Consider the following 26711-nt stretch of genomic DNA (forward strand, 5'->3'; position numbering starts at 1 on the left):
GCAGTGTGGGGTCGACAGTGGGCACTGATCGAGGCATAGGCACTGGTTTAACTGGTTCTGCTGGTCAACACAAACACCGCAAATTATAACAAATAGGAATTTCTTTTTTTTAATTAACGCCAAAATACTGCAATTTTAGTCATTGAATTTTGATTACGTGCAACAGGTGTTTTGCGTTTTTCCACTTGAAAACGTTGTCATATAAACGGGGACCTGAGTGTTGGATGATGAGTTGATTTGCCATGTACAAGCTCCAAAAAAATTAAACTGAAATTAATAGAAGTTTAGCTTTGTTAAAAATATATATGCATAGATATAGAATAGGACGTTTCTTCTCATAATTCATAAAAACTGCCTCCAGTATGTATCAAGTGGACCAAAAAAAAACTTAAATTAAGTCAAATAAAATGGTTCAAATTCTGCATTATTCAATATTGTTTCTGTACGCCCATTAAAATCAAGACACAATGGAAGCACACGGAAAAACTGTCATCTGCAGAGAATGGCAAGATCGAATACAGCTGGGAAAGATTTAAAAGTCTCGGCTTAAACACCTTCGGCTCACCTCACGTAGACTACAAACATCTTCCGGCGGCTGAATGAGAACTGGTATGTGTCCCCAGCTGTACAGAGAACCGGGAAGGATCTGCCGCAGGTGGTGAGGGTGGCAGATAGCATCGCAAAAGAACAACTCCCCAATCTCAAAGACTCTTAAAGGACCCCACCAAGACTGGACATTAACGACTGATGCAACGTCCATCAGAAAAACTCACACGACAACACAAGACCAGCATTTTAAGTCACAACAAAACAGTCTCAAATAGACTGCTTGAACACAACCTTTGCTTTAGTCCTGTATACTGTCCTGCTTCAGACAATATTCTCATTTCCGCAGTGGATTTGGGGGCGACGTCTTCATTACAAGTAAAGCATCAATGCACGCTACTCCCCCACAAGGTCGAGATTTATATACAGCCAGTTTCAAAATACTTTTGCCATGAATTTAATACGGCTTTTATCAGAAAGCATCAGGACAACAGCTTGAATTATATATTTTTTTTTTTTGGGGGGGGGGGGGGGTGGGTTTAAACCAGTCTCTGCTTGGATTGCAGGCCGTCTTGGACTGAGTCCAGGCGGTTTTTGGAAAAATGGAATCAAATCTGAACCTGAGCACTCACTGGGGAACCTTAATCTCATCTCTGCTTTCCCACAAGCCAAAGCAGACTGATATCAGGCAGCTCCGGTGTGATAAAGAGCCGTCCCTCACTCTCAGAGGGAGTGAACACACACCTCGTCTGTCAGCGGCGCGGCGGCGGAGCTGGACGAGCTCCGAGGTCGACCGCCGAGCCTCGCTGAACTGAATCACTTCTTCCTCGTCCGAGGTGGGACCGGAGCAGACATTAACGCAGCGCCCAAGTTGCAGACTTTGTAAGCGTGTGGTTAAAGGTACACCCAAGATCCCGAGTCAAGTTTTCAACATGGCATACATATAAACAACGTCGCGCATTTTTCCAAGGGATTCCATCAACCGTTTCGGTGACTCATACGTATCGCTCATACGACGTGAAACTGTTCTCGTCACAGAAATAAGGCGTAATGGTTGTATTTACACTCCAAAAGAACTCGCTCAGCAACTTTCCTGGAACCGTGATCATCTGGAAAGCGATGACCGGGTGAGTTAGGACTTCCAATGCAACTGGAAAAGCAGCAAACAATCCCGGCAACAATCCCGGCAACAATCCCGGCAACAATCCCGGCAACAATCCCAGCAACAATCCCAGCAACAACCCAGCAACAATCCCGGCAACAATCCCGGCAACAATGCCCGTGGGAAAGAGTGCGTTTGCCAGCTCTTTGTGTTACAATAGTTTGTAATCTACATTCGCCCTAAATGACTCGAGGCCCTTCATTGTTCGCGGTCCCTCGACACGTCAGACATAAACAGAACTAGCCTATTACATAAACTGTTGTCTGGATCCAATCTGCCTCAGAGGTGCGATTAAACCCTCGTGCACAGACGCAGACTCTTCTTTCACTCGGTACCTTCAAGTCAAACGGAGCCCGCGGAGAACGTCTCCAAAGAACAAGTGTCCATGAATGCAGCGCCTGAAAACTGAGAGGTCGTCACGTAGTCTGTGCTATCAGGGGAAATTAGCGAGAAGGAACAATTACAAGACTGAAGATAAAACAAGAACAAAATACCAAAACGGCGCGTCATGTACCGCAGGCCAAACTTTCCACTAAAGAGGGAAACATCATTCATCTTCGGACCGACAGAGACACACAAACGCCACCTTGGCGTTCCCGTGACTTTAAAATGTTTCAGATGTTGGACTTGCATACAAATGCTGTTGATGGTTTTACTGTTACATCGATAATGCATATGCACATGCTCAACGGGCTCAGCAGCAAGAAGCTGCAATTACACAACAAATCAAAATCAAGGTATTATTTAGATCGGAGGTGTCAAACATAAGGCCCGAGGGACAAAATCGGCCTACAAGAGGCTCCAATCTGGCCAAAACACCAAGCAAATAGTAAATATTTCCATTAAAAAAAAATAAAAAAGCACATTATTTGACACATTTTCTAATATTGGCGGACACAACACAACTCTGAGACCAGAGCTGAGATATATACGAGTAATGCCGGCAAATGAGCATTAAGCTTCAAAGCCATGTGATCAGGGTGAGTTTGTAGAGTGACCCATAATGCAACAGCTTGAGATGTTTTTGGGAGTTGTGCACAATGCAGGTATTTAAACGTCATTACGCAACAGTAATCGCTGGACCAGCGCAGAAATTGGGGCCGCAGCTCCGAGCGAGAAAAGCCGCGAGCCTCTGTTCTCTGCGTCACAGTGGAAAACCTTCTCACCGTGCGTGCCGACGTTTCAACAAACCCAGTCGACAAAACAACCAGTGTGAGCAAAGCGGCGTATGTGAACAATAACGGGAGGGTTTACGGCCGACGACATGTTTACATTCACTTAACGTTAAATAATCAGGATCCACACAAGTGAGGACATTGAAAGCCACACCGGTCACACTCATTGGTCTGGAAACCCAGAACTCCTGCATATAGGTGGCAGTTAAATAGTATTGTAGCGGGGGGGGGGGGGGGGGTTCGGCCCTGGGGGTCAGTCTGTGGCGGCCGGACTCTGTAACAAGGAGGCGGTGCCGGTCTATTCTTGGGGGGTCAGAAGCTTCTGGGTTGGAAAGGAGTTGCTGCCACCTCGCTCTCTCCTCACTTATGGAGTTCATTCATAAGGTGCCGTTTTGTTTATTCTTTTTATTTTCGATCCGCCATTCATTTGTATTTTTTTACGTAGTTTACAGGTTAAAATCGATATATGCAGTGTTGTCTTCATTCTTATGTCAAGAGGGATTTGCGGCTCCCAGAGTTTCTGTTCAGTAGGAAGCGGATTGGAGTGTTGACCCCAAAGACTAGACTCTAGTTTAAACAGTAAAAATCCTTTTGAGTTCAAATCAATGGCTTCAATATTGTGTGTTATTCCTTCAGAATGCTGGCGAATTCAAAACAAGATAAACCGAGATTAGAATGGCGCTGCATTTTTTCCTTGAAACAAGAAGGAATGATTTAACTTCAAAATCCCTCCAGAGATCCTAAATCCCTTCTGCTCTCATGAAAATTGGTGTCAAATTGCACTTCAATCTCTGCCAGCCACCACAAAACCAATCACCTGGGGCGAAATAAAAGCTTTGGACACATGAAACCGTGAGCAGACACACTTAGCGGTTCCTCCTGCTTCCTACCTGTGGGCGGCGGCACCTCGGCCGGAGTGTTGGCCGGAGCGTGGGCCCCTGGTGGGATGTGGATGTTGTTGTAGTTGGTGGTCGGGGGGCCGGACGGCCCCGGGCCGATGTTGGGAGTGAAGCCGATCCCCATGGACGGACCGGGGCCCAAATCCGGGTCCTGAACATCGAACGTCTGTGAAGGAGCTCCACCTCGGAAGGAGCCACTGAAAGAAGGGCCCTGGCCCGAGAAACCTTCGGCTCCAAACTCATCTGCAAGAAGCACAGAAGGACAAGAACTTTACTAAACGACGCTTCAAGAGAAAACGCATTGTTTTGCATTTACATGGTAAAAATTCGAAAACGATGTCCGTTTATACTGAAACAGCAGAAATGCTGAAATTGATGTAGTTAAGCATGCCAGGCCACAATTTGTCACTGATGATTGTTTTTGTGTGTGCAGAGAACAATACGCTCTAAACATCAACACCAGTAGAACACGGACATTCGTGGACAGACAGTTGGTTTGTTTGTCGTGTAAATGGAAACCCAAAATGTCATAAAAGTTTTAAGGTTTCACTGGAGCCTGAATTGGATGAACGCCATACAATTACTGCCAATGACGGGGCCGTTATGCAACAAATAGAAGATGTTACAGTGAAAGCAAACCAACAAGCAAAACTGCCTAACCCACCCCCCCCCAAAAAAAAAAAAAACCCTCAGCAGGCTGTGAGACTTTTCATCCCCTCATCACGGCGCCTCCGCCCACAGAGACTCAGCCTCTCGCTGCAACCACACCTCACGTAAAGAAAACACGTCTGGACGGGGCCGGAGATGTTTGGACAGATTAAAAAGCGTTGAGCAGGATGTGCAGACACCGGCTGGATTTGACACCCGTGTTAAAGCCGGGCCTCCATCATTACTGCAGTTTAGAGGAGGGGAAGCGGAAACCTGATGCCAGAGTTGGAATACTCCGTCTGTCATTAAGCTGTTAAACGCTTGTTTTTTCACTGACAGTTTAGCGAGCTGAACGACACGTCTTTAGCTGCTCTTTGTCAGATCAATTTAGGGTCCGACTATTAGTCAGAAATTACACGTACAACAGCAGACTACACACTGCACAGTGTACAATACGTTGTGCTGACAGAGAAGATGTGTAACAATAAAAACTAAATCAAGCTGAAGGTGTGTAACTGAGTAATTCTGGTCTCTGATGTTTCTTTGGGTCTATTTGTCAGCCGACACTTGAATAAAAAGCTGTTTGAATAAGGCTGTCGTCTGAAACGTGGAATGACTTTATTTCAAGATGTGTAATTTAACCCTTTATGGTGCAATCACTCTGAAATCGAATCAATCCTGGGTGTCGGTTGAAGGCCACTTACTTACTTTTGATACTCAAATGGTATCAACCAGCTCTGTTATTTATATATCTATTCAGTGAAACTGAGTCTAGATATTTAAAATTAACCACAATCTACAACACTTTCTAGTCTTTTTTTGTTTTTATTTTTTCACTTTAGTGGATCAATGTTCCAATAGATAGAGATACAGAGAAAGATAGAGATGGATAGATACAAGAGATACAAACAGATATATATATATATATATATACATACACGTATATATAGATTGATAAATAGAGGGATAGAGATATGAATTGATAAGAGAGCTAGATAGAAATATATCGATCCATAAATAGATAGATGGAGAAAGAGAGAGATGGATAGAGGACTCATTAATAGATATCGACTGATAAATAGGGGTGCGAGAGAGAGATATTGATCAATGGAGAGAAAGACAGAAAGAGCTAGAGATGGAGAGATGATAGATATCGATTGATAAATAGAAAGATAGAGACGTTAATTGATCATTTTCAATCGATAGAGAAATATCAAGCATTGGATCGAAAGATAGATTTCATTTTTATGCATCATCCAAACTTCTTTGTGGAATCCAAGTTGGAGAAAGTTTCTATTTTCTCTCTCCGGTGAGTGCAATGATGTAACTGACAGAAATACAGAATAAATACCGAACAACAGGAATTAAAGCTTTTGCAATAAATGTGAGCAAACATTGACTTTTCAATTCAGCCGTCCCAAAGTTAAAATTTCACTTTCATTTTCTTTGTTGAAAAAGACGACTTGTTGGTAATTAAATAGATCCGAGAGAGCCCGGAGGAATATAACAAATATTGATGAAGATTAAATGTTCTTCACAACCGACTTCACAATGGAATGAGCAGAATTCTGCTCCAAATTATTTTTATCCTGAGCAGCGACGAAAAGATCAAATATGGAACAAGAAAGTTTCAGCTTTTTATCCTCAATTTGGAACAAATGAATTAGAAATAACAAAACAGCAGATGGAGAGCGGTCCTGAATGCTCAGTCTTCACCTTCCAATGATGTCAAGCCTCAAAAGAAGAAGAGTATCATGAATAAAATACAGTGTGCAACTGGAGACGCCCAAAAAACAGTGAAACATTTAAGTGAATCAGGGAATCAGGTCAGATGTTTAAAGAGCTACCAAAATAGTGTGAAAGAAGATCAAGTTAAATGATTGGAACATGGTGGAAAACAGAATACAACAACAGAGAAAGAGGCCCAGGTGTCCAAGGTAAGCATCAGACATGGTGGAATTAGCCTCAGTAAACACCAGAGGAAAACAAGCACATCTTTAACTTGCCAGCTGTCCTCCAAATGTGTAGCAGAGGACTAAAATAAATAAATGAATGTTTTGTTTATTTAATTGCGACCAGAAGGAAGCTACCGCGAGCCAACAAGCCAGTGCTGTGAGTAAAAAAACAGTTTGTTGCGTTGAAACCTGGAGAATGACATTTTCCATTTGGACAGGCTCGGTCAGCTAGAGTTGGTAAAACTGGTGAAATTGGGGAAAAAAATAGACATTGAACGTAATTTAGATGATTTGAAATCGTCCCCAATCAGATTTTGGAAATGCTGCTGAGGCACTGTGACCTACTGTGGAGGACCAAAGTATTGCATTAATTTCATGAATCCTTCGACTTCCGCAAAGCGAAGTAGAAGCAGATCTTGTTATGTCATGGTCTTGATGAGCTGTGTAGTTTTCCCCGTTTACAAGGAGATGGAGTCGGCGTGTCATTGATGACCTTGGGAGTCGTTAAAAAAAAAAAAAAAAGTTTTTGGTTTTCACTTTGTGCAAACGGAGCTTCGGATTACAATGTCTAATTTGCTGGAGTGTGGCTCTTAGCATTAGCATTAGCAGGCACTGCTGACTGATAAACAAATGCTTGAGTTGACACAGTTGGCACAGCCTACATGCCGCCGTGTTTTTATTTTCTTGAAGAATACACTGTAGGAATGGAAGAGGCCTGCAAGCTCTGGAGATTACAACACAGTAAAATTGACCAAAAAGGCAGATATTTCTGTATGTATGGTAAAAAAAAACGTGTCTCAAGTAATATAATCCTCACCGTATTACAGTAGGAGGTTATAAAAAGTAATTTTTTTGCGACAATGCGTCACTTATTTTCAGATTAAACTGCTTCAAAACAACACAGCATCAATCCGGTGACGTTCGCAGTGGTAGTCCCAGTTTCGGAATCACCAAACATGATCACTAGACTGATGAAGGTTTAAAGGACACCATTTAAAATCGAATTGATGAAAAAATGCTGGAAAAAGTCACACTATATCCCTTTTCCCCCCCCCCATTTTCTTCTTTTCTGTTCCGTGTTTTCTGTTCACACTGCATTTGGAAACAGGTGCTTGTGGAGCGCGTTGTGGACGTGCTTGTGGAGCGCGTTGTGGACGTTCTGTGCGTCGGCAGCTTTGTTAAAAAGCACAAATTTGGCATCCACTTACAAGAACCAAGTGTTGTGTCTGCGGGGCTGACGACAACAATCGATGTGGAATGACGACAGCGGGAAAGGAATGTTTTCTGATGGAGGGACAGATGTGCTCACCCTCTCCGTCTGTGTCACGCAAAACAAACATCTGGGCTGTTTATGAACACACAGGAAGGCAAAACGCGGCTGAAACACTGTCGAAATCCCGATTCTCTCTCTCTCTCTCACACACGTGATGACATCAGATGTGTGCTTAACAGTGCGACCCATTAGTGGGACCTGCTATCATGATGTCACCACTGACACAGAGACCCTGGTGCACACCGGTGAAAACGGCGTGAAGGTGCGCGCGAGTCACGACGCGCGTTTCGTACGTGCGTGCGACCGGGGGCTCCTGGAGGTGAGGTCATGAGCGAGCGGCGCGGGGTCGAACACGCCCGGGCGTGGGCGAGCAGATGGCCTCTATTTTAGCAAAGGAATCCGTCGACATCAGTTCGCTGACATGAAAAATACGTCTTCCAGTTTTCCCCCCGCGGGCGGGAAGCGAGACGTGTGCGAGCCCGAAGGTGTTCATGTCCAGATACATTTATTGCCGGGCCTCGCGTCTTTCCCCCAGGGGCTTTTGACGCAATTCCTCACTCTCGGAGTGCAATCTCAAAATGAGTCCAGATGCTGGATAGTCCCAAGTGGCCCAGTGTAAATTGTGCTTGGAGCTGAGGTCACCAGAGTCTTGCGATTACAAGAATAATCACATAAATCAGGGAAGACGCTGCTCCACTCCAGACAGTTTAGTCTTTTAAAGTCTCTCCTGTTCAGCTTGTTTGGCTGAAAGGTTAACCGTTCTTTGATTTTCTTAATACCCATCTCCTCTTTAAAAAACCCCTGAGAAGGAAAAATCTATACCCCAGATTAGATCTTGTGTCAATGGGCTAATTCTCCATTTATCTGTTGATCCGTGCAAGGCAACCGAAAATGAAAGTTACGATTGGAGCATTTTTTTAAAAAAAATTGAAACATCCTTCTGTTCTCTTCCTTTAAAAATGGTGACAAATGTTCGAGGACTGAGACTGTAAGTGTGGGCAAGTCTTCATCCGGAATCTAATCTCAAGGACAGGGGTGTCAAACTTAAGGCCCGTGGGCCAAAACCGAGTCACAAGAGGCTGCAATCCGGCCAAACTACCAAGCAAATTGTAAATATTTTAAAGAAAATGCAGATTATTTTAAACGGTGGATGCAACAGAGATGACTGATGCTGTTATGAAAGCTTGAAAACTGGCACTCGCCTCAAAGCCATGCTGTCAGGGCGAGTGTGTTAAAACTCCCATAATGCAACAGCTGTAGAAAACTCTTTTTGACATTTCACTGTATTTTGCACCAGAAGGTTTCGTGAAAAGTGCTGCAATTGTCTTCAGTAATTGTTTGGGTTTTGTGAAACTACAGACATTTTCATTACGTATGCCCTGTGCCACAACAAATAAAACTTTGAAGTTTAATTTTAAAGCTTATTATGGCATTATTTCACCACTCAAGATGAAATTGGACCTTGTTGTGGAGTAAATGTCAACATTAGATGCTGATTTCAAACTTGAAATATGTGGAACATTGGAGACACGTGTATATACAAAATCAGGCATGGGCTAATTTATTAAAAAAAAGCAAAATCTGCAACACACCTTGATTCATTGCTGATGGATTATTTTGGGGAAACAAGCAAATTAGGCATAAAAAGATTAATTTGAGTTTCACAAAATGAAAAGTTTTAGTGAATAAAGGTTTTGGAACCGACGACTGAGAAAGACGAGTTTCAGCTGTTTCGGGGGGGGGGGGGGTGTTCAGGGGGTCGTGTCCCACAGCAGGGATCAAATGGCAGCGTTCACACTTGTGCAAATAAACCACACTACGTGAGGAACCGCACCGGAGTTTGAATGAATCCAACCAATCCTGGCATGTGTGAACACCCCCCCCAAAATAACATCTGATTTACATCAGGACAAGAGAACAAGGGTGAACCCCCCCCCCCCCCCCCCCCCATGACCCAAACTGTTCAGGACTTTCTCCAAGTGTGTCTTTAGGGTGTGTACCTACGAGTCACATTTGACTATTCGAAACGATTCGAAACAAACTCTGGTGGGACTCAAAGTTAAACATATGTTAGCGAGGGCAAAAATGGAGCGTAAACTTGTGGTGAGAAATGTAGCTCGCAGCGCGTCTTCTGTAGGGAGATTGCCCACTTATTCAGCCTCTCAAACCCTTAAAAAAAGGGGAACAATATGTATTCTGAGATGAAAATCTGTCATCAATCTCTCGCTGCTGCGACAGTTTTATGAATCACCTTCCCCTTTGTCAGCGCCACAAAAGGTCTTGACTCCTTGCTCTCTGATTGTGATGAACTTTTAGAAAGGCTGAAATGCTCATTTTGTTGCAGGACCGGTGTGGTCAATCTGGCCTGGATCTCCATGAGCATTCCCATGCTTCTTTACGCGAAAGGTTAGGTTTTATGGTGTCAGGCTGACATCAGAGGCCAGAGCTGTTCAGAGCGACAATGGTTGAGTTGATCTGCGTAGGATACCAGGGGAAGTGGAGAGTAATAAAATAAATATCAGATCATTCTCACGTGCACAGAAATGCAGTCAGACACCAACGTTTCAACACTTTCCTCCCTCGGACTGCACTCATTTGGCTCCGTCACTCCTGAGCACCAATCTAGCGTGGCGGTAGGAACACATTACATGACTAATCTACTCTCTGCACACTTCTAATCTCCCAAAGACTTCAGTTTCTACCACGGGGTTTTCCTGCCGCGGCTCGGAGCCTGATAAGGCGAAACAATACGGAGCTGAGCTTTAAACACAGACGCATACAAGACATTGTTCAACAACAGCAAGCCGCGGGGCGACGTGTGCGTCGTATCAGCGACTCCCACCTGCTTCCTCGTCCTCGTCCATGCCGATGGGTCCGGACTGAGGCGTCTCGCCGTTCTTCAGACAGTTGTGGATGTAGGTGGCCTTCCAGCGGGCGTACTTCCTGTGCTGGATGTTCTGGCAGAGATTGAAAGGAGAGGGTGAAAGGGACGTCAGATGGTGGTTAGAAATCAAGTTGTGTAACTTGATTTGGAAAGTAAAAGGCTGTGATGTTGTGATGTTATGTAAAATGCAATTATGGGCAAAGCATCAAAAGGACGACGTATTCAAAACGGTATCAGGAAAACATCAGATGGTCAAATTTGATAGCACTGAGAAAGCAACTTAATGGTGGTTTGTGAAGGTAAACAAAGTTAGCCGAGTCGATCACTAAGTTAACAAGGTAAACTGTCAATCATTCAGAAAATGAGCCAGAAGGACGATAAAATTAAAAGTTCCATCTTGGTATCCAGTTTGAAAAAGTTTCATCTCATCAACATTTTCATTTTTTGGTCTCCGTTTATACGACAACAGCTCGGAGCCATGGAAAAAAAAAGTTCTTCTCTAATGCACTTTGCATGTAAACAGATGAACGCAGTGAAGTGAATTGTTCTGCAGGTGAGCGAGTCGATGGACACTAACAATGGCGGCATCCAGAGTGTTTTGTGTGAAATTGTTCCTGCTTTGTATTCGAAGCGCCACGTAGTTTTTCTTAACTTGAGCTACTCGCTCATTGTCTCTAAAAGACGAACTAAAAAGACAGAACGGAGACGGTGAAAGTTAAAAGGCAGCGACACGAACTAATGCAGAGTCATTGGCAATTGAGCAGATGTCACAGTGAAGGAAGACGAAGCTCGTTGTGGGCGGTTCTCCCCCGGTTTAGGTCCCTCGGTGGAATTTGAAGCTATTGGACCACCGGGGGACGAGGTGCACTCATCCCAAACCAGAGTAATGAATTCTCACACACAAGCCGCCACGATGACGGCAAGAGAAGAGCCGCATGGGGCCGAGGCTGTGAGACGCTTGAGAGGTGAGAAGAGCCGAGGAGCCCGAGAGGAACAAGAACGACAGATTAACGATGACATGAGTCTGATAAGACCGAACGGAGAAATTCCTGCTTCGGCCAGATAAGTCAGATGTTTGTAGCCACGGCTCAGAAACAATAAGGGAAACAGGAGAATGGGAGTCTCCTTTGGCATATGACTGTTTGTTTGACCTCATTCATACCGTAAAAATGGAGCGGCTAAAAGTATTCCTTTCTAATCGTTGCAATAATACGGTTGTAATGTTGAGCCACACCTTGGAAAGATAAATGCTCTTCTCTGAAGATGTGAAAGTGTTCAGTGCAGTACCAATACAGTTCAGGACATTTGTTTTTTTTAAAAACGGGGGGGGGGAAAAACCACGAAAACATCTGTGCGGAGATTTTGATCCAATTTAAGACAGATCTTACAATGGAGGCGTTATCACTCCTTTTGATGCATCTCTCCAATCACCAAGAGAACAACCTATAGAAAAAGGTCATGAAATTGGATTTTTCACAACTTCATACAGCTCGGTGGCCTTTAATAAGTGTGACAGATTCTATAAAGGTACATCTGCATTTTGAAAACATGATGCCGTTTCTTCGAACAGTTCTGAACAGACTACATCCCTGCTTGCTGAAAGTCATAGCAAGAGGTTTGTTTTTCATGAAGTATTGAGTTTCTCTGAGTGTCATATGGCCCCAAATAGTCAGAAAAAGCAGTACACACATTTAACGAAAGACAGTTTGTGTGATTGTTAACTAAAATTAGATGGAATTTATGGGAATAAATGACCTTATCTTTCTTAAATGTGTTCAAATGTGCAATTGTCCAGAAAGTGGCAGATACCATTTAAGCACTTATAGACGGAAACTCCTGAGTGATTTAATAAGCGTTTCCTGATCGACTGGTTCATCACAAGGGTAGCTTGCGCCCCATTCTATAAACGTGTTGATCATCTGATTGACAGACGTTTGTGATCTGCTGCTTCACATGGTGACTGCTGAACACTTCCCAATGGCGCCAGTGGTGGCTGTCAAAATAAGATTATCTCCTGGTTACAAGAGAAAACCAAAACACAAGCAACAAGAGCAATCAGAGATTTCTGACCGAAGGGTCGACATGGACACATGGAAAAAACACATTCCACATCAACTGCCTTTCTTCGTTTTCCATGGCGATCTGATTTGATTCCCGATGTGGAGTTGGACGGAGGAGGGAGGGGGGGAAGACGCTGGTGGTTGTAGAAATGTGGCCGTTTATTCCTCTTTTAGTACAAATTGGACTAACGGGCATTTCACACACACCTGCAGTGTAACACCGGAGCGCAACAGGACGAAGACAAACGGCAAACATGCCATGACTCCATATCCCACAATGCACTTGTCATTTAAAGTAAACAGGCTAAGCTTGCAACAATATGCAGGATCAAAATGCACCTGGGTCCCAATTTACATGAAGATCGGCTCATTAGTTTTCGAAATATCTGCCAGACAAGACAAACCCGAGTGATCTTATAACCTTCTTGGCGGAAGTAATAATCATGTCAACCCAAAAGGCCTCTGGCAAGATGAGCAGGTCAAAAAAGCTCAGAAACACACGCATGACTCAATGCTATTTAAATAACAAAGCCAAACTCGCATGTTGCGATTGTGTGTGTGGAGTAGACTTCTCACGGGGAGCATTTTTTTTTGTTAAACAGGGTCAAGAAGAAAAAAAAAATCTTGATGACCCTTTCATCTCCCCGTCGTTCTTAAAAAGTTTCCCGCCCACACGGCGTCGTTGCATCTGCCGCCACGAAAATGACTTAAAATTGTGGACGCACTATAACCACGGGCCTGAAGTCACAAACATAAGTTAGACAATGAAACACAATGACCTTTTTTGTCGATTACTGGATCCAATTATAAATAAACAGCATTTCCTTCATTTGGCCTATTTTCAGTCTGTTTGTTTGTCCTGCGACGCTGCTGCCTGCTGCCGTCGCTCACATGATGTCATATTGGTGCCACCTCAGACATAAACATGACCAACGTAGGCATTTTCCACCATGAGAGAGAAGAACACACGGAGAATGCAAAAATCCTCCTATTAGAGAAACCTGACATATCGCCTTATTTTAACTAGATGTCATCAGTAGCTGCTGCAGCATGATATGAAGCATGTCGCTCGCCATTGTTGATGTTAAGTGACGTCATGGAGAGGGTCGCGGGGTGAACGGGTCAAGAGGTGGGGAGAGGACAACCTGTTTGTGGATGATCGGCCTTAATTGATGAAACAGCGTCACTGTGTGAACGGGGACTCGACGTAAAACTAAAGGTTCTTCTTCACACTCCTCACAGTGATCCAGTTTCCTCCTAAAAGGCTCTTCAGTCACGTGAATTCAGGCCAACGTGGTGAGGCGGAGGGTCATGAACCAAGTATCTACGCCGTACTATACTATGGATGCCAGTCATTCACGGCGAGTGGGATTGACGTAACAATGCACCGACTCACCTGTTTGCTGCCTCCACTCAGCTCAGCCGGGAAGCTGCTGAAAACCTCTTTTTACAGAGTGAAACTCAATCAGCGCTGACTGCGCGGCGGCGGAGGACTCGCCACGGGCCGCTCTGAGGACTCTTTGTCTGACAGCAGCCTCGCCGTGACCGTGTCCGTCAGGCCGCCGTCAGCGAATCAGCGGACTGTATGAAGCCAAGTGTCCTGCTGACGGCTTAATGGCTTCTGGGTGACGTAACACAATAGTCGGGACAAATCCGCAGTGTGCCGTACATCTCCCTGGCGACGGTGAGCGTGCGCAAACTTCCAACCGGACAAAATCAAAGCCTCATTTTCTTTCCAATGACGGGAGTTTTATCGCATATAGTGGGGTTATTAGGCAGTGACAACGCGGTGATTCTCGTACTGTGGGTGAGAATGACTGCATCAATCAATAATGTGTGGAAAAAATAAAATTCTGCTTGGTAAAATAGGACGGAGTTTAACCGTGTACCTCCAAGCCTAAAATTATTCTACACGAATGCTTGAAATAAAAAAGAAAAGAAAAGGAGATTGCCAATACTAAAAAAAAAAAAAAAAAAAGGAATGTACAACTTTAAATATGTGGAGGCTATTCAAATCAAGAATTAAAGATGTCTACTATCATTTTTTTGTCACATTTACTGTATTATTTTTGATGTTTTAGTGAAGTCGTTGATAAAAGCCTTATTAGTCAGTGTTATTAGTAAGTAATGGATGAATCCGCATTTTGTTTTTATCCTTCTTGGGTTTCAGTGTTTACTCTGAAGGATTAATTTATCCGTCTGACAGAGCCCATGGAGCCTGCAGCATCTTGTAAAACAAGTGTTTGTTTGTTAAATATATATTTCAGAGTCTTTATCTTACCTCCTCTGAGAGTTCCCCAAACACAGACAGGACATCCAGCAGCAAACTGGCTGTGTAGAAAGACTTGATCATGTTCCTGGAGGGAGAAGACGAGTGCAATGAGGAATATGTGAAGGAAGGAGATAAAGAGGTACAAAGGAAGGATTAGGTCATGAAAGAGAGAGCGAGAGAGAGACAAATTGGGGGGAAAAAAAGGTTAGTTTTTCTATTTAGAGCCAATAATATACAATATAAACATTCCATTTTTGCTTTAAACGTCATGTAAAAAGAACCTTAATCAAAAGAAGTGTCAAAGTGATCCGGTCCCCCAAAATATTTGTCTAATATCAAGTCCTTTGTGCAGACGAGTGAGGATGTAAGAGAAAGTAAAACCAATCGGCCGTGGAGCACAATCTTCATCTGGGTGCACATAATGGACAATAAAACCAAAGTTTTAGACCACAGAAGCTTTGTTTCTATATACCTGATGGTAAAGAGTTTTTCTACCAAAGGTTAGTGCAAACACACATTTATCTTCCCTCTTGCAGAGCTAAATAACCAAAATTCCCTGAAATCCTGGAAGATATTGTGATTTATTTTTTTTCTTCCAAAGCTTGCTTTTGTCATACAGGCGAGTTCAAAAACTCCCATTTCAAAAGGATTTACCTGTGTGATATTGATATTTAAGCTTGTAATCCATCAGGCCCTGTTCACCTCCAAAACCGTGATAATTACAGCTTAGAGACCGTTCTGTCAACTCGCTGATCTTCCCGTAACTCAGTTCTCATTCAGAAAATCTTCCCTGAATTTTAAAGTGGAAACACGTCTCTGCTGGAGCCGGCGGAGTGAACTTCAGCTTTCATGTGGGAATAACTGGACAACTGAAAGATCTTGAGTGTAATTGGTTGGACAGAAAGTTGTTAACATCAACACAGACATATTGAGGAAAGAGAGTACTGCTCGGCCGATGCTTTAGAACTTGGAAACCAATAAACACGATCAAGATAAGTCCATTGTTTTCCAAGTATTGTTGATTTGATTGCTTAAAGCAGAGCTGTCGCACACATTTCAGTTCAGGGGCCACATACAGCTCAGTTTGATCGTGAGTGGGCCGGACCGGCAAAACAGTGCCAAAACTACCTTCGAATTTAAACTTTAGAGTTTTTCTTTGTGTGGCACAGAGTATAAGTGACGAAAATGTCTATATTTTAGCAAAACACTGACTAAAGAGCTCTCAGCTCAGGTCTCATTGTTGTGTTGTTTTCCCTCTTCTTAAGAAATGTGTTAAAAAGATCAATAATTTACAGTTTGGTGGGCGGTTTGGTGGGAAATATTGCTTTTGAGGCAATCGCTATAGCAACAACATATAAACAATTACAAGAGGACTTCTTCGAGCAACGGCCCCTAATATGTGGTTTCAGCCCAACACTGGGTTTTCAATTGTCCCGATTGAAAATGAGCTTCAAAATCCTAAGAGCTGTGATCAGAGCACCAGGAATTCTGCCTGAATTCTCGCCCATTTTGTCATGAAGCAGCACGTCCCCGCTTCACTTGATTCACTTGGTTGGTCACAAAGTGAAAAAGAACAAAGTTAATGTCAAACTGGAACCATAAAAATACATTATGCTTGCATTGCACAACTGATGGGAGTTGTAGCACCAGATACAAGCAGGTGTTGTGGTTTCCATTTGAGGTTTCTTACCAGCCTGGAATTGTTTATAGTTAACTTGGGCATTTCAATAGTATCATTATTTACCAGCAGGTTCTGTGGGGATGTTCCAAAGGAAAATACTGTCAGAAGTTGTTGAGGCGCCATTTTCTGTGCCGTGGAGTCTAAATAAAACTTTCTTGGCCTGGAAAAGCGGGTGACATTACAGTGGTGATGTGGTTTTAGCACTGTCACCTCACAGCAGCAGAACCCAGGTTTGATTCTGGGCCAAGTTTTCTCCGAGTTCTTTGGCATCTTTCCACAGTCTGAAGACCTGCCTGGTGACTGGAAGTTGGCTGTGGGTGTGGATGAGTCACACTGTGTTAGTGCTGTGATGAACTGGTGACCTGTCCTGAGTGTTCCCCAACTTTCACACTTTGTCACGGCCTATGACCGACATCCAGATACAGCAAAGGGATTTACAAAAAAAGGGTTTATTGGCTGATTTATGATCAAGTATTTGTGGCTATTGCGGCGGCCCAAAAGCTAGTAAAGAGAGATTATAATTAGAGTTTTCGTTAAGGTTCAACGATTACAATCCACTAAGTATCTGCGCATGAAGGTAAAAATACACACAATTCCACACAACTGTTTTTGTCCTCACAAATAAGTAGAGACTTTTGTCCTAACATATGCATTAACACTGTGTCTTTATGCTTTTTGATGAGATCTCCTTGAATTATCTTTAATCTATTTATCATTCACATCCCAGCAGCAGCGACAACTTGTCAAACCCTGAACTAGCGCCTTGTTTCAAAAGAACTTGCTCTCCAATGTCTGGAACAAAACAGCCTTAGATTATAGTTTGTGTGACTGTATTTGTATCTGTGGTTGCTATAGTAACCCTGTGTTTGGCTAGACTTGGATGGGATCATTTGTAAATGAGGCAGATGGAGCTCAAAATGGATGGATGGCGATACTTTGACACGGCAAACCACAAAGTATCACATGGGTTTTGAAATATTTAAATATTTAAAGAACTTATATGTCAGTTCTGTCTTGCAATAATAGTGAAAACGGGGAGTCGAGAACTTCGTCAGATCTTGAAATCGCAGATGCGACATTGACGTTTATTGGTTTTTCAACCAATATACTTGGCGGGGCCCACAATTACCAGCACTGGGTTCAAATGAATGAGCTCCTTGTGGCCTGAAGCCTCGACACGTCGGAGGAAATCTCTTATTTCATCAAAGTTTCCCATAAACATTCACCATGTGCCGTGTGTCATGTTCTGCCTCCGTTAACATGTTCCCGTATGTTTACCCATGTGTGTGCGGCTTATTTGTATTCGTAAGTGTGTGGCTGTGTGTCCAGAGGTGACACAGGCCAGCTGGGTTCTGTTACCAGCGGGCAGCTCGTAAACCCGTTTGTGTTCCTTTTCGCCAGAACCGAGGTATTACCTGATCCGGCTGGATACGGGGAGCCTCTGAAGCACATATTTACAGCATAAACAGTCCAGGAGAATGTGTCGACTACTTCCATTCGTCCTGCACAACCTGCAGCCAGGGACTCGCCCTCGCTGACCGGAGGGGAAAGGGACCTTCCTGTGACGGAGGTCACTTCTTCGCCCAAACAAAAAAGGTTAACGTGACATCTGTAGAGTTCATTTGAAGGACAAGTAGAATATATTTTTGACTTGAGGAGCGATGGGAAAATGGAGCTATTCCTCCTGTTTTTTCCCCCCATGGAATAACTAATTACTTTTATCATTTTTGGCACCAACACCACTTCCTCGGTAAGAGAGCACACACATATATATATATATATATATATAGTCTATATATAGAGTCTTTCTCGTTCGGACTTCATAAAATTGTCTCAGAGATGAGAGTGGACAGTTTCAAAGAAGTAAATATTCATGAATACTTTTGGACAGGCCCATCAAAAAAAAACAACTTTATATATTCAGAGTTTAAGATTAAGTTAAATAAGATGGCAGCGTAATCATATGAAAGTCAGAAAAACGCTTTGTGGTTTTATTCCCAAATATTTCCAGTTGGAGCAAAAACAGTGTAAACCTCCACATGTTGCATTGAAGCACAGAAGTGGAATGACGGGAATGTGCTGTCGTGAAAAATGAAAGAGTCCCTAATAGGTTGAATAATGCCTACCAACAGTATGCTGCTCAAGTGAATTCACGTCTGACCGAATAAACTCTGTCCATACTCCATTGCTGACCGTTCTAAACTCTTGTCCCCCTTCTGGTTTCCATCTGCGCGTCCCCCTAAAGGTTAAAAGTTCTGCTATTAAGATTTAAAAGCTGTGGCATTAACAGAGGTTTAAGTCACGCCCAAATGACAGACCAAAACACTCCTGTTAAAACAGCCTTATCGGGTTATTTTTCATATCAGACCCTCTTCCTCACATTAGATCAACAGAATGAGGCGGTTTCCTAATCTGAAACAGCAGTGGCTGTGCCGACGAAGCCAAACGTTCTACTTGTATGGAAGGAAAACCTTTGTCGCGGTTCCCAAAACTGTCCGTCAGACGAAATGCCACTTTGGGGTTTGTAAACAAAGTTTTGATTTGACCCAGGAGACTCCAAGGACATATTTTGGGTACTTTGACGACGTGGGAAAAGTCTGGGTTGATGGAGAAGGATATGCACTGAAGATCAAGCGCGGTACCTTCCTGCTAAGACAACTGACAGCTTGTCTGGAGGTCCAACTCACACCGACACTGTGAAGTTGTGGTTCACATTCAAACTTTGGATTTCCTCCAACAGATCCAAATGTTTTCAGTCTGACTGAACGGTTGCTTTTAGATCTTTTTATTTGTCGAAGAGCGACAGAATCAAACCACACCATCTTGACTGCAGGGAATGCACGAAACATAAGTACAAAAACGGACGCAAGAACAACAGTTTTCTGTTGTTTAATCAATATTTTCTGGCTCAGTTGCTTCAGGTTCAATTCCCTCCATCTTGCTTATATTATTCGTTTATTATTACTTTGTTTATACAACAACTTTTCAAGAGCAAACGTTTGCCGTTTTATTAAAATTTCATGTTTGCACACGAAATTACACGTTTCACAGCAACGTTTAGATCGTTTACAGGGAAAAGGCAGAAGCGCCGAAAACGGTGTAATTAACATGCCAGGCCTCTATTTGGCGTTGTTCTCTGCGCCCGTGTGTGTGTGTGTGTTTTTTTTTATAAAAACAGAGAACAATACGCTATAAACATTAACAATGGGAGTGCACGGATATCCGTATGAACAGACGACTAAGTCAGCTTGTTAATACGGTGACTGTCAACTATAAAACTGCCAGGTCACAGAAAGGTGAATTTCTAGTGACTCCGAACACCGCGATCGTGTAAACGGTCACCCGAAATGCATCAAATGTTTTCCAGTTTCACTTGAAAATGTTGTTTTGTAAACGAGGCCTTAGTTTTGCCCTCAAACCGTTCCATGTTGTCCAGTCTGGTGTTCCGCCAGTATATATGATCTTATAATACAGCTGGAGTGAACAAGGACAAGCCAGCATCTGGACAGGCATGGTTTTATTGCCGTGTTTATCACAAAACACTGAATAAAAGGCTTTTTCTACTCACTCTCCTTTACAGGCGTTTCAGCTGTCAATAGCAACAGATCGACGGATTCATGGTTCAAGTGTGTGTCTCTTCTTAGCTCTTGCTTGTCTGAATATGGAGGCCTTCAAACCTCAGGCGCCATAAACTTTCATATCCTGAAGAGATTATTATTGTTAATGATGCTCCTGTTCATACGTTGTGAGATGTTCCATTTGTATCAAAACCACGTGGAATATGCTTATCACAGGAAGAAAAAAAAAAAAAAAAAAACAGTGGTCGCTGTAACAGACATCAGCCGAAGCAGCTTGTATTAAAGAGATGAATGGATATATGGTGGACACGAACAAAAATGAGAGGGAGGAAGATAGAATGTCAACCGATTCTGAAATTCTGTCTGCATCAGCAACCTGACGTGTCAAAAAGTGCCACGGTGACCTTGGAATTTGAACTTTAAAAGTTTTTCTTTGGTGTGGCACAGATTATACGGGATGAAAATGTCTATATTTTTAATTTGTAGAGGCGTCTGTGGTAGAGCGGGTTGTTTCTTGATCAGAATGTTCACGTGTCCAAGTTTTCCTTGAGCAAAACACTAAAACCGCAAACTGCTTCCTGTGGATGGACTGAGCACCTTAATGTGTCCATTGCTCTGTGAGTGAATGTGTGAATGTCATCAACAATGTAAAGTGCTTTGAGGACTCCTCAAGCGGTTAAAAAGTCCTATATAAGAGAAATCCATTGCTGCCAGGGTGACCTGACGGCATGTTCGTGTCCATTCCGCATGAGAAATGTGTTAAAAAAATCGGTTTTCTTCATATTTTCTTACTATTTGCTAGGATAGGAGCCTGTTGCGGGCCGGTCTTGGCCGACGGGCCTTATGTTTGACACCCCTTGGTCAAAATGATCAAAGCTGAAATAAACTGTCTGGTGCTCTGGGTCACGACAAATTGCATTGTATTTTTTTTTAATTGTATTCGGCAACCCACAGCTCCCATTTGTCCAGTAGTGGTCATGTCTCCCGATTTAATATCGGAAACACTGGCAACAGCCGCTTTGACCACCTTGACCGACCTTTCTGAGAGCGACAGAATGAGGATAACGCTGACAACTGATCTCCCTTAAAAGGCCTTTTCCAGTTTTCAAGCTGAGGCCAATATCATGATGTAATCAACAGATAAAACCACAAGACACAAACGGAAGCAAAAGGGCGTGTCTCTTACTTGTGGAAGCGTCCTCCTCTGTCCTCGTTGTCGGCGTATAGGAACATTTTTAAGGCGTAGTTTTCAATGTGGGCATTGCCGACCACCTCCTGGCTGATCGAGTCATTGTCACCCAGCTCCTTCTTCATCTGCAGAACAACACAAACACACACGATCCAAGAGAGTATAGTAAAACCACATCAAACAGTCCAAACGGCTTCACTGTGTTACTCGAGGGACGAGAATTTGGTTTGGCCATATTGGTCGTCATCGTCTGGCGGACTTGATTGATTTCACTCCAGCAACCCGCAGTGTGGTTCCTCCTTCATATTAAATACTCTCTTCCTCTGCCGGAGTCCAGAAGGGCTTCAGGTTTCTGGTAAAAGCACTGAAGGTGGATCAGCCTGAATAGACACACTGTTCACCAAGCAGACCAGTCAGTGTGTGTGTGTGTGTGTGTGAGATGGCCGAAGGCAAGTAAAATAAAGCCATCAAGCCGAGTGCGAGATAACAGGAGGACAACTACCGTGGGAATATTACGAAAACGTGAGCTGAACAGAGACTCCAAACGTCATTCTCGTTTCTGCCTTCGACGGCTCAAACTTTGAGCGAATTAAACCATCGACAACTTTCAAAACGGTTGCGGGTTCATTCCTCTTCCACCGTTTGATCGAGTCGTTATAGAGCTGAGCCTCTGAGGCTGCAAGCAGCAGACAAACCTCTAAATTTAGCAGCGTCGGACTGGTAACTTTTGCAGATTTCCCACCCTGAGCCATATGAAACTGATTTTTAAAACAAGCCATTTTCCACCGTCCCGGCGAGAGCAAAGCCTCAGAGAGTTGAGCCGGCGATGACAGTGGAAAATAGAATTAATGAGTCCGGCATGTATTGTACGTATGAGCCAGGTCATCAGGGGAAAGTGGAAAAAAAAAAAAACAGAGAGCGAGAGAGAGAGAGACTGCAGTGGTCTGGGTCCTGACTCACTGGTTGTATAGAAGTGACTCACAGCTACCGGCGACAGTTCGTGAAGGGGCAGAGCACACAGAGAAAACCTCGGGATGTCCTCAATCGGAAAACTCCACTGAACTTGTCTTGTCTTCAGCAGCAGGCACAGGCTCCGTGTGACACCGGAGCCAATCACAACACGCGTCGCGATTAACGAGCGCTCACACACACACACACACACACACACACACACACACACACACACACACACACACACACGCATCAAAGCGGCGGATGTTAGTCAGGATGCGCGTTCCGTCTGCGCGACAGTAATGAACATCCCTGAGGCTTCTGTAAAACTCAAGGGAGGACTGCGTTTCATCTCTGTGCTTAATTGGCTCCGAGTGATCAATAAAGTGGAGTCCAGCGTCGCCGTGGGACATCCCGGGACTCCGCCTCCTCCTCGTTCTCCATAAAGACTTTGACCGGCTCTCGTTTGTCTTCTCTTTGGAGCTGGATTATCACCCAAATATCACGATCCTGTTTTCATAAACATCAAGATTTACTTCAACAGACCCACGGTGTGTCATTTGTCGACTTTAAGCTTCAGAAGTCTGTATATGTTATCTCTCTCTCTCTGGAGTCTATTCATAAGAGGCTCATTTGTACGACCCTCGCTGGGACGTCTCGTCTCACCTCCGCCCCCCCCTTCCTCATTACAACAAACCCACAAATCTTAATTAGCCTGTGTGCTGACGGCAGGCCGGAGAGCTTGTACCTTATGCAAGAGCTGAAAGGAGCCTTGACTGTCAAGCAGTGGCCCCCTGAACACAGATGTGCTACATAAAACCGAACTGTCGTAAGTCTGACCTGTCGGTCACCAATGTCACACTTATGAAAGCTCACAAACTATTGACTTGCAGCTTTGGCCACTTTTGTATTCTTGTTGTGGTTTCGTGTTTCGTGTTGAACCTTCGAAGGTTCAACACGAAACATTCAACTTGATGGCATCTTGACGGAGATGCCATCGTGGAAAAGCGCATGCTCTGGCTTTTTGGATTACTACAGCAAATTCTACTGTTGGGCTGCAGATTCTGCCTTCCAGTTGTGTCATTATCGAAATGTCCCAGTACTCCCACCAAACAAATAACAAAATCATTTTGATTTATCTCACAGGAGAATATTTACATTTCAAGCCGGTGTAGTTTAGTTTAGTCTTACATGGTGTAAAGGGTCATCATTCCTGGTTCAAGAGGACATGGTGTACCAGTAATGCTTTCAGGTGTCATGCTCACATAGTAGTAAACATCTTTTGATGCTAAATTGTTCTTAGGGTTATAGTCCACTGCTTTGTCCATCAAACCTCTAGAGGTCGCTCTGCACCACTCCACACACACACAGCTGCTCCAGCAGGTAACCATAGCAGGCCAACGTCACAAGTGTGTGTGTGTGTGTGTGTGTGTGTGTGTGTGTGTGTGTGTGTGTGTGTGCGTGCGTGCGGTCATTACAGCAGCGATGGAGCTCCCCTGTTTATTTTACAAGAGCCATTTATCCATGTGCTCCTGTGGTGGAGGAGATAAAACAGGCCCGAGTTGCAGCTGTGGTCAACATCTCCAGATAGAGGCGGCCATAAGACTGTCAGCTGAGCCTTGGCTCTGGACAGAAGGCCATTAGTCATCACGAAGAGCTGTGAAAAATGTCACCTGGATGAACCCCAACAAGATTCCCGACACGCCTCCAGCCACATGTGCTCATGTTTAATATTAACGTGGAGTGAACTTGTCAAGAGCTCGACAGGATGACCTCCGAAATGATGAACGACTCTCAGGCATCCTGTCAGCTTCCCTTTAATCATTTAGATGAGTGTTTTGTAAGCCATCCCGGGGGCCTGGGATTTAACCCAGGCCCCCGGGCCTGGGATTTAACGTCCTCAGAGGGTGTCAAGTGTGTGCGTTCTGCTTTTGTGTTTTCGTTGACAGTAGGTCAGTCGAACAACGTTCGGCTTTACTGTTATGTAATAGCAAATCACACGTCGGAAGGCCTGCAGCCTTCATAAGAGTCTGAAAGTTAGGAAATGTGCCTGATATAATATAGCTTATCGAATCAACTCGTGAATCTGTGAATGCTGGAAGCGTCCACCATTACTCAGTACTTTATTGACATATTGTCACAATTTCTCAAATTACCTCTCCGATGGCTATTTCTTGAACTACCAATCCATTAAACGTCAACTTTTTGAACTACTAGTCCTTTAATGTTTTCTGACTGGTCCTTTACGTTTCCTTAAACTACCTCTTATTCTAAAACCATTTCCTGAACTAACAACATTTTTTTTTGACCTACCAGTCCTCTACCTTTCCTTAAACTACCTCTTCTTCAATAACTATTTCTTAAATTGCCAATCTTTTAACTTTCTCCTAAACCCCCAGTCGTTTACCTTTACCGAAACCACCTCTTCTTCAAGAACTTTTTCTTAAACTACCAATCTGAAATTTTTATTTTTGCTTCAGCTTTTTCCAACTTCTTCAGCATTGCAGTCGCGTCGTTTGTCAGCCTCAGCATTCACACTGGGATTTTCTTCAGGAAATGCGAACACAAAAGAAAGCGTCCTCCGAAAGCCCACTTAGTTTGGCACAGTGAATGATGAGTCATGCCCCTAACCCAGTGTCCCTCGCAGCCCCCACAGAGAGATAACAGCCGTCTGAACTCTCTCATCCTCAATCAGAGGAGCTTCTCCCGGCGGCCCCCCGGGGACATCCTCCAGGGAGGAACGGCACTGAAGGGAGTCCAACTCACCGACTCCAGCTGGTCCATGAGTTTGACCAGGAACTTTCGGCAATCCGGTGTTTTACTGTCCAGCTTCATGCCCGTCTGCATGGCGTAGAGCCGACCTGCAGCAGAGGAGGAGGAGAAAAGATGAAAGGGGTGAAGAATTACACCCTTCTTTTTTTCTTTTTTTTTTTACTGCTCAGTAAAGCCCATTCCTCTGCAGCCTGGTTCGAACGTCTGCCCGAGTCATGTGGAAGAATCATCAGGCGGTGAAGTTATGGAGTCTTGACAAGCACAAAGTGTTTTCTTCTGCTCTGGACCAGGACGGGATGGAAAAAAAAAAAAAAATGTTTCACCTGACCTCCCAAAAGCCAAATTGAAGAAGGTTTCACATCACAGCTCCAATAATAACAATCCCTCATCTGTCAATTAGTTGTGCGCTCAGCTTCTTATTTTCACGTGGTGAACCACCTCATAAATGTAAGACCGCGAACTCGTACGGCATTAGAGAAAGGCCCACTTCATTTAAGTCTTTTACAACTGGATGGATTTATTGGCTGAAGAAATCTCAAGAAATAAGCAAAGCTTATTAATGGACATTTTAAGTCCATACCTAAAAATCACAACTTGTTTACATAAGTATATTTAAACACAATCTTAAACTTGTATTTAATACTTATATCCCTGATGCTGTCGTGTAGAGAAACTCACTCAAACCACACATTAAAACAAAATTAAGCCCGGAAAGGAGCAGGAATAAAAGCAAATGAATAATTTTCTGACAATCTGATTAGAGAGAAATGACTACATTTGTACTTTAAAAGAACAAAGTTGAGATTAGGGATGTGTAGGTTTTACAGTTGAACCGATGCGGTACTGATACAAGGTCGCTGGGAATAGATAGCGGCACTCAACAGTACCCAAAAGTAGCTTTTTAGACACGCGAAACGCAACGAACGTTTTGTGCTTTCACGTGACGACTTTGATGAGGATTTATCAGCCGACGTCAGACTACTTGGTGGAGGAGCGGCAGCACTGACAGCAGACCAGATCCCAGAAGGTTTCTACCTCATGTGAACTCAGAGCCGCGCTGAACTGGTCCAAAACACTTTTACATGGATGACATGGGAAAGGAAGAAAGATCTGTTTTGTTTTTGGTTTTTTTAAATACTGAGTGACAAACAATAATTAGAATGACTTACGATCGCTGATGACATTTTGCTTTTTAAGTCGGTACAAAGGAAAAACATCACTGCAGTTCGAGAGAGAACCCACGTAGACACTGGCACTACCGGGTCCAACTAGAAAGATGTTTTCCTCCAATTACATCACGGAGCTGTCAAAAAACTTGATAAAGATCTAATGTTGATTACTTTGAGATTAGATCATTTGTTGCTTGACATTTCAAAATCCAGAAAACACTAAAAATGGTCTCACGTCGAGACTGAGCCAAAAAGATGAGACACACGAAAGATAATCAGTTCATTATAACAAGACAGACAGAAGGAGAAACAAAAGATTCAGCTGGAACTGGAGAGAATTCTTCGCTCGTTTGGTCATTTCTTATGTTGTTTTTCAAGCCCGTGCAGCTGTTCTGTTTTCTCTTCGTGTAGTTTTAATATTTTTTTCCGACTGAAGTGACATGAAAATGTGACCTGCGGCTCCGCGGTCTGGCTCCACCAATGACTCAGAACCACCT

General features: G+C 43.5%; 1 protein-coding gene across 1 annotated transcript in view; it reads right to left on the bottom strand.

Moving 5' to 3' along the window:
* Positions 1 to 26711, bottom strand: part of vta1 (vesicle (multivesicular body) trafficking 1) — a 48649-nt gene that overhangs the window by 8564 nt on the left and 13374 nt on the right. The window contains exons 2-6 of the mRNA XM_080514320.1: positions 25040 to 25134; positions 21320 to 21447; positions 14884 to 14959; positions 10501 to 10615; positions 3774 to 4025 (exon numbers count right to left, since the gene is read on the bottom strand). Of these exons, the coding sequence (XP_080370446.1) occupies positions 3774 to 4025; positions 10501 to 10615; positions 14884 to 14959; positions 21320 to 21447; positions 25040 to 25134 (666 nt within the window). The remainder of the gene's footprint in view (positions 1 to 3773; positions 4026 to 10500; positions 10616 to 14883; positions 14960 to 21319; positions 21448 to 25039; positions 25135 to 26711) is intronic.

Source organism: Blennius ocellaris, assembly GCF_963422515.1.
Source record: "Blennius ocellaris genome assembly, chromosome: 18".
In the NCBI taxonomy this organism is placed as follows: domain Eukaryota; kingdom Metazoa; phylum Chordata; class Actinopteri; order Blenniiformes; family Blenniidae; genus Blennius; species Blennius ocellaris.